Genomic DNA, 11,579 nt, shown 5'->3' on the forward strand with positions numbered 1-11,579 from the left:
TTTGGCCGGAAACATCAGAGCAAAAGTGATCTTTCGCTGATGTAAGAGTTTCTTACATTCCTTGAACCGATCGCGTTTCTCTCGTCGAACTCGCAAAGTCCGGGAACAAGAAATTATTATGGTTCTTCCAAGAAAGCTTCCCTTTGCTCCTCGCCTTTTGCAACACAAGATCTTTATCGGATGATCTCAGAAATCTGGCCAGAATCGATCGGGGCCCATCTCCCTCAGAAAATCTGTGAGCTGGGACTCTGTGAGCTCGCATGATTTACAGCTTGTGGCCTGTTATGTCGAGCAGACTTGGCAAAAGCTTGTCTAGGAATTTCACCATATCTCTGCCCTGCTCATGCTCAGGAATACCAACAATTCGAATGTTTTTCCTACGGCTTCTATTCGCAAGATCTTCAAGCTTTTCAAGGAGATGTTCCAAATCATCTTTGGTCGCGGGCAGATTAGTGGTTAATTCCCTCCCCGAAGATTCCAGAAAATCAATTCGTCTCTCAACATCAGTCACTCTTGTAACTATCTCAGAGATAGTAATCGATCGACATATTACAGCGAGATCCTCCAAGTCAGCAAGAACCTTCGTCAACATCACCGACATGTTGGACAACTGACGCTGGATTTCCTCTCCCGCTGCGCCATCCAAATCGAGTCCCCAGTCTGTAGGCCTGTCGGGGCTTTCATCCTGAACACGTAAGTGTCTTTTAATGTCTCCAGAGCCCGGGGATTTTGACTTCTTTGCCATGTTTTGCCTCAAAGAGCAAATGTGTAACTGGGTGTATCAAATTTCACTAGATTATAACATGAAAATAATAAAAAATGTAGCAAAGTGCGCAGAGCTCGTCGCTCACACGTCTGCTTCTTGCATGGCGTCACGTGACCCCCCATTTACGCCTGGTATTAAGATGCGTCTGGTGTGATCCGATCGCATGTGTCAGGTGAGACACGTCACCGTTTACACCTGGTCACTTAAATGCATCTCCTCTGACCATTTGTAATCGGATTTGGAGGAACTCTGTTTTATGATGACATGTCAGTGTGTTACTGTATACCAATAAACCACAAATTCAGAAAAGACAAAGCACGAAAAAAAAACAGCACATTATTTCTCCCAGATGCAGCAGAAATGTAATCCAAGCACAAACACAGCATTTTGAGCAGAACTGTCAGTTATTGTAGTGGATTACCTGTACCAACCTGAGCTGCAGATGCTTCTCAGAAGTCCCTGTAAGTTGATTTCAAACATGTTACAGGAAAGGCTCTAGGGAATTGAACCTGGAGCTCTGTGCTAGAAGACTGACTCTCTAGTACTAAGCCAATGGGGATGACAGGAACCCAAGTGCAGATACAACACTGGACACAGAGGTAAGCCACAAAAGGTAAATTTTTACTTGATGCTTGATTGTGAAATAGTCACAAAGACAAAATCCAAGAATCCAAAAAACCTTTATATATATTTATAAAAGAAATTTTTAAAAGAAAACCTCACTGTAACAATACTGAAGTGTACTGCTGAGATTAACTTCAAGACTGAGCACTAAACTGAGGCGAAAGCAGTTCTTAAATACATAACTTAATGAGACACAGGTGAATCAAATTGCATAATTAGTCCTGAAAAACTCTGGAAGATTCCAGAGCTGGAAGACAGATCCTCTGGTGACACCTGGTGGTTTGGAGGAGAATAGGTCAGAGGCCTCACAAAATGCACTGTAGAAGGTCTGTGAAGTTCTCATGCTTCTTATACACATTCTCACATGTATATATTTGCTTTTTAATATTTTATGTTTATTTAGTTTTAAACCGCTCATAACTGGCAACGTTTAATCTCTTGTTTTTTGCACAGCAGTTGATTGACAGGTGAGGGGTGCCGCTTTACACCTCAAATGCGATGTCAGATGCGTTTTTGTCCACATTCGTATGTGGCTTTTGTGATTCGATCACAAAACATTTTATACGCCGTTTAGACCTGTATTTAGTGCTGGCCATATGTAATTGGGTCACCCAAAACGCATCTTAACACCAGGTGGAAACGAGGTCATAATTCCTCTTAGTCATTATGAGAGACTTTAGACTGACTTTTTAGCTCCTACTCCCAGGTAGGTACTTCTACCCTCAGAAGAGGGACTGTGGGAGGTGCTGCAACCTGTATGACACACAAAACAATCAGAAATGCAAAGAGTCGGCAGCCGCCATAAGTAAACAAACTTGTAGCTGTTAGCCTGCTATTTAGAGGTCTGCGCTGATTTTCCAGTTTCCTTACAGAAAGTGAATCACCTGTTTCACGTGTTTGTGTGTGCGCGTGCGTGTGAGGGGTGAGCATAGCTGCTGCGTGACTTTAATGGGAGACACGCATTGAGTTTTCATCACATCTGTATTATATATATATATATATATATATATATATATATATATATATATATATATATATATTTCTGGATCACTAAAAAAAATTCTGGGATAATAATATTAATATAAAATGTTTATTGAGAGAAGGTAAATTAAATCTATAACAAACAACCACCATGAAATCTAGTTTACATGAGGAAAGGGTTGCGTGCCTGTTACTGTGTGATTAACTTGCATCAAGACATCTTTTTTAAGTCAATGAGTGAATAGTTCAATACAGTATTTTATGTTGAGTCATAAAAGCCTTTATGGTAGCACTTTATTTTACCATACTGTTCTACTATACAGTATAATTACATCTACTACAGTAATTACTGGGCACTAACCCTAAACCTAACATTTCAACTTCTGCAGCAACACACTCTTGTGTAGGCATCCGATGACCAATGGGAATCTCAGAGAGGCGGGACTAGTTGTGCTGTGAAATTAGGCTCGTTTGAGATGCCAAAGGCCTGGCCTTGAAATTAGATGAGAGTAGACGGCTGCAGTCAGGGGAGGAGTGAAATACGTGTTGTCAAGTTGGACAATTCTCACATCTCGTAGTGGATCAGACACCTACGAGATCAAAGGCAGATAGTGCAGGATACACATTCATGCGCTCTTGCTGATAAAGTGGATATAATTTAAATTCTGTTGCTTTAAAATGAAAATAAATATGATGAAAAAGACACTAAATGTACCTGTTACTTAATATTTATTTTTATTTTAATAAAGACAAGTATTTTAAATACCATACAGAGATTGAACTGTCAGTGTGTTGGGAATGATATTCACATATAATTTATACATATAAAACATGATATTAGAGATAAAAAATCAAACATTTTTTAGAAGAAAATAAAACATCACAGTTGTTTAATCCAATAAGCATTAAGCTGCGTCGTCAGCAAGTCATTTCCCATCATGCTTGCAGTTTGCACAGCTGGAAAAATCTAATTGCGGCGCCTGACTTCTACAACTGCGTGCACCTCGCTCTCACCAGACTTTTTTGCCATACATCACCGTGACATCACAGTTAAGTTGGACAGATTTCTAACCGGCATGCACCTGCCGCTGATCAATGGTGATCGGTTCTGCGCAGAACTTGCTCATCTCAAACGAGCCTATTGAAGAAAAAAAACATGAGTTCCCTCTTTCTCTGTCAGGCTAAAAAGATTGTGGAGAAAGAGCCTGAGAGTTTCAATGTTTACTGGTAAATTGTCATTAAGATATATTTGTAGTGTGCTACGTTCAGGAACGGCTTTGGCTATTAGCAATAATTAATAATTAGCAAAGATAATTAATCATTAAAATCAATAGAACATTGATTAGAATCAATGATAGCATTTTAATCATTTTAATCAAAAATCATCACAGATAACATCAACTATCAAATTCAATAGAATATTAATGAGGATTAATATTGCACCACCCTGGAATCAGGGACTAATAACCAGACAGTACAACAGTCTCAACATAGGATTGTTCTCTTAGGAAAGTCGACGTCCGGAGAACATCGACATTCAAAAGGAAAACAATGAAGGCTTGAATCCGGGCACTGACATCCCCTGCCAGCCCTTGACACAGGTGTATGCAAAATAAACCAAAACACTTCCCTTTAAAGTATAACAAAGTTTATTGATGCAGTAATATCAATTAATAATCAGTACAATGCAGTCAATAAACTTCCGACTTCCAACTACAAACTAACCAGTAACATGATTAGATATGGTAACAAAATAAGCCCATAATACATGAGAGGAAGGTGTGTGTGTGTGTCTGTGTGTGTGTGTGTGTGTGTGTGTGTGTCTGTGTGTGTGTAAGGAGTGACACGCACATAATGGCGGACGTGGCTCTCGTGGAGAGTATGTCACGTGAGGTTTTCAGCCGGGAATGTGGGTGGAGAGAAGCCGGTTAATGCCGTCTGCCCGTTTAACGTGTGTCTTCGCTTGTACGATAACTTAAAAGCTGAGCTTTATCGCCAAGTTACCTACAAGCCAAATGTGTGTGCGGGTATGTTTGTGAGGGGTCGTGTGTGTGCGGTTAGTACGAGAGAGAGAGAACAGAGTGGTGGCGCCAAAGCCGGTTTCACGATCATGGGAGAGAAAGCAGCTGTTAGTTTATCACTGAGAGATGCGGTGAACGGGTCGTAAACCGTCCCGCGGTCTTTGGTTCTTTAATGGATAAACTCAGTGTGCCGGTCTCACTTGCGATGGCGGAAATACACAACAGTCCAACGTGGTTGGACAACAACACAGAATGAATCTCATTCGTGGTAACAGTAAGTTACAAATAAAACCTTGAATATTATTAGCAGCAATGAGTGGACTCGGCGGTCCTTAAACTGTACAAGCAATAACTTTGATACACAAGAATAACACACTATAATAATCTATCTCTGTCCAGACATAAACCTCTTACTTAATCGAACGAGGATGCGGGTAGAATGTGTGTTTGTCCGTCATTTGAATCCGACTTGGTTTCTCGAAGCTTCGTGATGACGGGAAGCCGTTTCCTCACTCTGTTGGCGGGCGGTACGGCTGCGGATTCTCGGCTGGCTGGCGGAGAAATCAGTGAAGTCCACTTGGTTGAAGAGGGAAGAGAAAACTTCTTTCCTCACTTCTGCAGGCAAACGGATGAAGACGCGGATTGCTCGGCGGTCTCCTTCGGATCCGTTAGTGTGTTCGGTGGAACACAGAGAAATCTCGACTCGTCCAGCGAGATGGAGATTGTATGGCCACAGTTTCAAGTCGTAAGTTACTTCCTTATGCAATGAGGCTACACCTGAGAGCAGCAATGAGCTGCGTCTAGAAACGGCACATACTGTTGCTGGAAGCAACGCCTGGAAGGATCTGAGGATTTTCTACTCCCGATGACGTCATGGTTGAGGGCACGTTCTGTAGTGCACCTCATCCAATTGGAGTTGAGAGTTCGATCCTTCAGAATTTCACACATAGGTATAAAGTGAGCAAGGCTTCATGGGATTTGTAGTCTGTTTTGGACTCCCTTTTATTTTGGCGCGGTTGTTATCAGTAAAGTTTTATGACTGTGTGTAGGCCTCAGTCAGGCTTTACAACAGTGTGTAGGCCTGACTTTGTCTTATATCTGAATACACGTGGCTCAACATATTTTAAATAGCAATCTCTATCCGTGACCGCCTCTTCCTTGTGTGGTACACACCTTCAAACGGACCTTTAGTCCAAAACGCTGGGCATGAACCAATCACCGTGATTTGAAAGCAGTGACGTCTGTCAGAAGCACGTAGCGTGAGTAGAATACAAAACATATTATATAGATATTAAAATAAATTTGGATAAAATGTGACTCGACCTCAGACATTGCACTGGTTCTACCAGTAGTGGACACTCGCGCAACGTAAGCAACGATGTACATCCGAGTCTATGAGATGGAGGGAATTTAGCGAAGGGAGGGCACAAAAATTTGAAGTGGAACGCAGCCTGTAGGCTCATTTGAGATGCCAAATGCCTGGCCTTGAAAGCAGTCAGGGGAGGAGTGAAAAAGTGCTGTCATTTCAGACACTTCTCACTTCTCCTAGTGGATCAGCCGCTACAAGATCAAAGGCAGATATCGCGTGATTCATGTTCATGTTCTTTGTTAATAAAGTGGATACAATTTAAATAGTTGCTTTTAAATGAAAAATAAATATGATGTACAAGACACTCAATGTACCTGTTATTTAATTACCCCCATAAGATGTGTCTTTCCATCCATTTTTAGTTCAATAAGACACATATTTAAGAATTTCAGAACTATAATACCAATCACATATCCCATACAGAGATTGCACTGTCAGAGGTTTTGGAATATTCACGTATAATTTACATACATAAAAACATGATATAAGAGATAAAAAACAAACCTTTTAAAAGAGAACGAAACTACAGTGGTTTAAGCCAATGTGCATTAAACTGTGTCGTCAGTAAGTCATTTCCCATCGTGCTTGCAGTTCGCGCAGCGTGGAAAATGCAACTGTGCCACCTCGCTCTCAGGGGACATTTTTTTTTTGCATATGTCGTCATGACATCACAGCAAGCTGGACAGATTTCTAACCGGCATGCACCTGCTGGTGATCACCGGTGATCGGTTCTGCACAGAACTAGCTCATCACAAACACGTGTGTGTGAAAGCAGCTCATGACGCACTTTTCTTAAAGAGACAGTAACCATGTTAGCAGTGTCCATAGGAGTTATGCAAAGAGTTTCAAGAGACACTAAATTCATCACAAATACACTTAGAATATTATATTTACATATTATATTTTTTAAACCAATAAAGTGTAAAACGAAGAAATGCAAGTGTTCGCAATACCTCAGCAACTTTCAACTGTTCTATTAATAAAATAAAACTAATTGAAGGATTTCTTAAGGTTTAGGTGACAAAATATTCTTAGTAGGCTGGAGCAATGACTGCTGAAAATGGGGCTTTGCCATTATGGTGAAAATGTTTGTTTTAAAATAAAACAACATGTTTCTGCCAGTATTTGTGATCAATTTAAAGTATCCTCTGTGAAAACAGTAACAATTACATTCAAAAACAAATGTATTTGTGTTCTAATACTGTTGAACAGTAGTGTATATACATAGTACTTCATATATTGTTACAATAACCCAGACTTGAAGATGGTGGTGAACCCAAGACAGGTGCGGGTGATCAATATTCGTGGGAGCGAGAAGGTTGAGCATTTGTGGCAGGAAGGTCAGGTGGATCTGTGACAATTATAATATTCATAAAAGTAATTTGTAAAGTAATTGCTTGAGTTGTTTTTCAACAAACTACTTATTTACTCTTACTTGAGTCATATTTTTTCTCAATACTTGTACTTAAGTCAATTATTCAAAGTAGCAATACTTTTACTTAAGTAAAGCTTTTCCATACTCTTTCCACCAAGTTTTACAAAGTGTCTGCATATAAATGTATTAACTCGTCTTTTTTACTGCAGCCGTGATCCAGCTCATAATAACTTAGTCAAAACAATAAGAAAACATTATAAAAATGTGACATGCATATAAGCATTTATTTATAAAATGCTATTTATTTACTTTTTGAATTTGTATTCCTTGTTTATTATTATTATTATTATTATTATTGTAAGGGTACAAGTATTCAATTTCAACAGTACTCGATATTTTCCAAAATACACCTGGTGCACAGGGAAACTGGTATCAGTGAAAAAGAGATGCTTGCGGCAGTGAGCAGGCACAATAAGCATTAGGTGCTTTTGTAAGTGTTTTACTTGATATGATTAAAAAATATTGAGGGAACTAAGGAGGTTTATAATACCTGGAAATAACTGTTAGCATTTATTTTATTTTTTCAACAGTATTTTAGAATAGCAGTCAATACAGAAATATGCTTTTTGCAGCCAGATGATATAAATGCAACGTCCACCAGCAGGGGCTAACCTGACCATGCTAACCAGCAAAACATTGACCCACTAGCAAGAACAATGAAAGCAAAAAAGAAAGAAAAGAACAAAAAAAGGGGAAGGTGGAGACTATAAGAGGAACTAAGGCCTCTTGATTTGTTATGATGCTGAAACATCCTGTAAAACAATATTTAACATTCAAATTTGGTGAACAAAAATCAAACACAATAAAATAAGTTTTGAAATTATTTTATTTAAAGGTTCTTAACTGTTACAGCCCCTTTTAGGCCATATTGGGGTTTTTTCTGTGCTTGCATTCTGTGTTGCAGATTGGCAATAGATGGAGTCCTTTGGCTTATCAATACTGATGGGACACACCTGTACCAGTAAATGCTGCATGGCATTTAAGCGTCTCTCACCCAATCTTCACTCTCTTCTCTTCCCCATTCATACGTGTTCTTTTTGGTTTCATTATAATTCATTCCATGTTACCATTTTCCTTTAATAAATTACTTTTATTTGAACATTTAACCCATGTGTGGTCTCCCTCTTTGTCATGGCTTTCGAGCCAGTTGTGACACAAATCAGTTGGCAAATACACATTTATTGAGAAATGAAAATAGTGGCTCCACAAACTACATATACATAAATGAAATAAAAAATAAAGCACTAAAAATTTTTTAAATGTTTGTGCAATCTACATGTAATAATGTGTCTACTGCTGATTACTTAAATACATCTTCAAATTTAAAAGCTCTCACTAACAGGATATTTTAGTTGCATTACATTTAAAATTTAAGTATGACATTAACTAAACTGATATTACTAATATATTTACCACTCAACTATACAGTATATGAAAAACATCCTTAAAATGGCAATGATAACCATTTCGAATCATTCTAAAAAGCCTACAAATGCAGATAGTATATTAAACATATATTAAAGCAAAGACTCTGAAATACCATCAAATTGTTTTAGATGTACAACTAGAGATATATCCTGCTGTGTTCTGTCTTCATTAGTGTGAACAAGATACGTTTTAACAAGCATATTGTAAATTATATTACAATTAATGGTTCTAATCTGTGATGGACCAACATCCTCTCCAGTTCAATCCAATAAAAAAAGAAAACAGCATCAGGAAATATTCCTAAAATGGAAAAAAAAAAAAGAAAAGAAAAAAAAAGAAAGAAAAAAGTAAACTCCTATTTATACTTTGGCAATACAAATGTTTTATTAATAACCCAAAATCCACTACACTATTTACAAAGCATGTTTTAATTTGCTTATCTGAAATATTTCTAACTTATCTTTCTAGTTGCAGATGAAATTGAGCTTCTCGTCACAGTTTCTGTTCTCCCATGTGTCAGTTTTAGTGTTGCGGGCCCCACAACGAAAGGGCTCAGCTGGGCAATCTGGAAGTGAAACTTGATTCCTGAGATGCTCCCTGTTCACCCAGAGCCATTTTCCAGCCAGGAAGTGCAGACCTGTCCACACACTGTCTGTCTCAGATTCTACTGTCTCACTTTTTACGAACTGTAGTTCTATCTCAGAGGTCATGCTGGCCAAGTCAGTGTGGTTAGCCCTGCAGTACTCTAGAGCTTCCTCCCATGTCATCTTTTTTTTAACAAGACTTAAAATCTTTTCACAGAAAAAAGGAAAAGTGGCAGAACACTCTCGGTCATACCATTCATTCATTGTGGATCCACAGAACTGATTTCCATTACGATTATCAGGTTGATCGGATTTCCACATAGAGAAGGAAAATGAATCTCCATCTGACCACATCCAGTCGAGAGTGTTTGTCTTCTCCCTGTACAGGCCAATCCAAGTGAAATTCAAGATATTTCCTGCAATCTTTTGAAGCATCACTTGTTCTTCTTCACTTTGAATGGTTGACAGGTCTTCATAATTTTGTCTGCAATAACTTTGAGCATCAGTCCAGCTCTTCGGGATGTCCACATAGATATGCTCTCTAACTAAAGCTGTAGTCAGTCCAAAAAGGACAATCAGGAGACCACTGGATGCCTTCATTTTTCCAGTGAGGTGCTAAATCAGTGCTGTGTAAATAATTTGAAAGATATGCTAATATATATAGAGAGAGAGAGGTAGGGCCCACATCCAAACTAAGCTAGGTAAACTCATGTAAATTCCTATATGAACTCAAGTTAAGTTTTGCAGGAGGTTGGTTATGCCTGTCTAGACTTGCTTCATTCTGAGAGTGAGAAAACATGTAAATATGTACTTTTCCATTCATGCAAATATAGCAATTTGCGAAAGATTTTATTGTGTGGATTTTATGAGATGCTAAGCTTTCAATGGTCCAGCATGTACTGAAAAAACAAACAAAGCCTTGCGTTTTCCAGTTTTCATAGGAAAAGAGTCCATTTTCAAGACAAAGAGTATTTGGATAAACACGGCAGTCTAATACAGAACATACTGTAAAACTAAAGCACTTTTTGTAAATCAAACTGGGTTAGACCATCTGCCGAACACTTGAAATAATATTTTTGGCATATAGAGCTGTTCAGGTTGCAGTTCAAAAACCTGAAAATAGAATTAGATATTCTAAGCAGTGGGTTCCCTTTGGATTTTCCTATGGGTTTTTATAATGGCAATTTTGGATTTCTGAGTTAAATACAGTATGTGTAGGGTTTGAAATTAACATGTCACCTGCCAATGTGGCTAGTAAGAGTGACAGAGTAACCCGCCATGGCCGATTTTAACCCGCATTTGGCGGGTGAAGTTTTTTCAGGGTTTTTCCTGCATTTAAAATTCAGTGAATGTCGGGTGACTCGGATCTGCTGCCGAATTAAATTTAATGGTATTCACGCCTCTCATAACTTACTCGCGCATTTGTGCGGTGCTAATGAAGCATGCTTTTGCTTAGTGCTTGAAGTGGGTGGGTACTCACCGGTACGCAGTACCTTCACTTCTCTAATTTAGTCAACAGAGTACCGGCAGTTCCTTTTCGTAGGAACTCGAGCTGCGTAATCGCATTGGGACATGCCCTAAGTCTCACGTGATCTGAAGCCCTTGTGCAATCATTTGAAGCCCTTGGGCAATTTATTGGCTAGTGGGGCTTAAGCGATGCCCCTAGGGAGCTACATTACAAGCTCCATAAAAGCGCTCGCTTTGGTGCCATCAAGTAAGATTTTCTATTCTTCAGTGCACGATCTTGTCTGGCATGTGTTGTACCTACGACTCATGTCAGAGCTAGGATCATTATTATTCTCCCTTTTGAACACAGAATGGAATTTAAGAAGTGCTTACCTCCATGCACGCGGTTCATCGCCGGTGAAGATTCCCACAACATTTGTGTCATCTGTCTAAGGTTTCACCACGCAGAGGCTGCGTTGGAGGGTTTGGATTGCCAACAGTGCAATTTAATGAATGTCAGGATGCTCCGTGAAAGGCTTGCCACCTTCGGAAATTCAGTCAAGCCGCGTGCTGGTGCAGGCTGTATGTCTGCCAGCGTCACGCAGCCGTGTGACTCGTGGGAGACCGGCACGGACGCCGAGGAGATGGGAGCTAAGCAACAGGCTGACCTTTGATTTTCTCTGTCACTCTCCCTGGATTCAGCTAGATGTTCTCCCGTGGAGTTTACATGCGGGCATTTGCATCCTAGCCTTGAGGCCCGGACAGCGGTTTCCTTCGACGCTGAGGATGCCATGTCTATGGCGATGTCGGATTCCAAGGATCTCACTGGCGGCCAGGCCGAATCCTTGCCTCCTAACGGTGGGATTTCCAGACCTTCGGTAACTTATATGTAATTGCTGAAGGTTATTACACGTGCAGTGGAAAC

The 11,579-nt window shown here is 39.6% G+C and overlaps 1 protein-coding gene across 1 annotated transcript; it reads right to left on the reverse strand.

Annotated features, from left to right (window-relative positions):
* Positions 1–9,088: 9,088 nt before the first annotated feature.
* On the reverse strand, positions 9,089–9,808 carry LOC127444758 (C-type lectin 1-like). Its single transcript, XM_051704316.1, has one exon. It carries the CDS (start codon positions 9,806–9,808, stop codon positions 9,089–9,091), a length of 720 nt encoding a protein of 239 aa, XP_051560276.1.
* Between the last annotated feature and the right edge of the window lie 1,771 nt (positions 9,809–11,579).

Source organism: Myxocyprinus asiaticus, chromosome 8, assembly GCF_019703515.2.
Source record: "Myxocyprinus asiaticus isolate MX2 ecotype Aquarium Trade chromosome 8, UBuf_Myxa_2, whole genome shotgun sequence".
NCBI classification, from domain to species: Eukaryota; Metazoa; Chordata; class Actinopteri; order Cypriniformes; family Catostomidae; genus Myxocyprinus; species Myxocyprinus asiaticus.

Excerpts from the sequence above, each read along its gene's own strand:
- LOC127444758 (XM_051704316.1), bottom strand. The coding sequence starts at position 9,808 with ATGAAGGCATCCAGTGGTCTCCTGATTGTCCTTTTTGGACTGACTACA.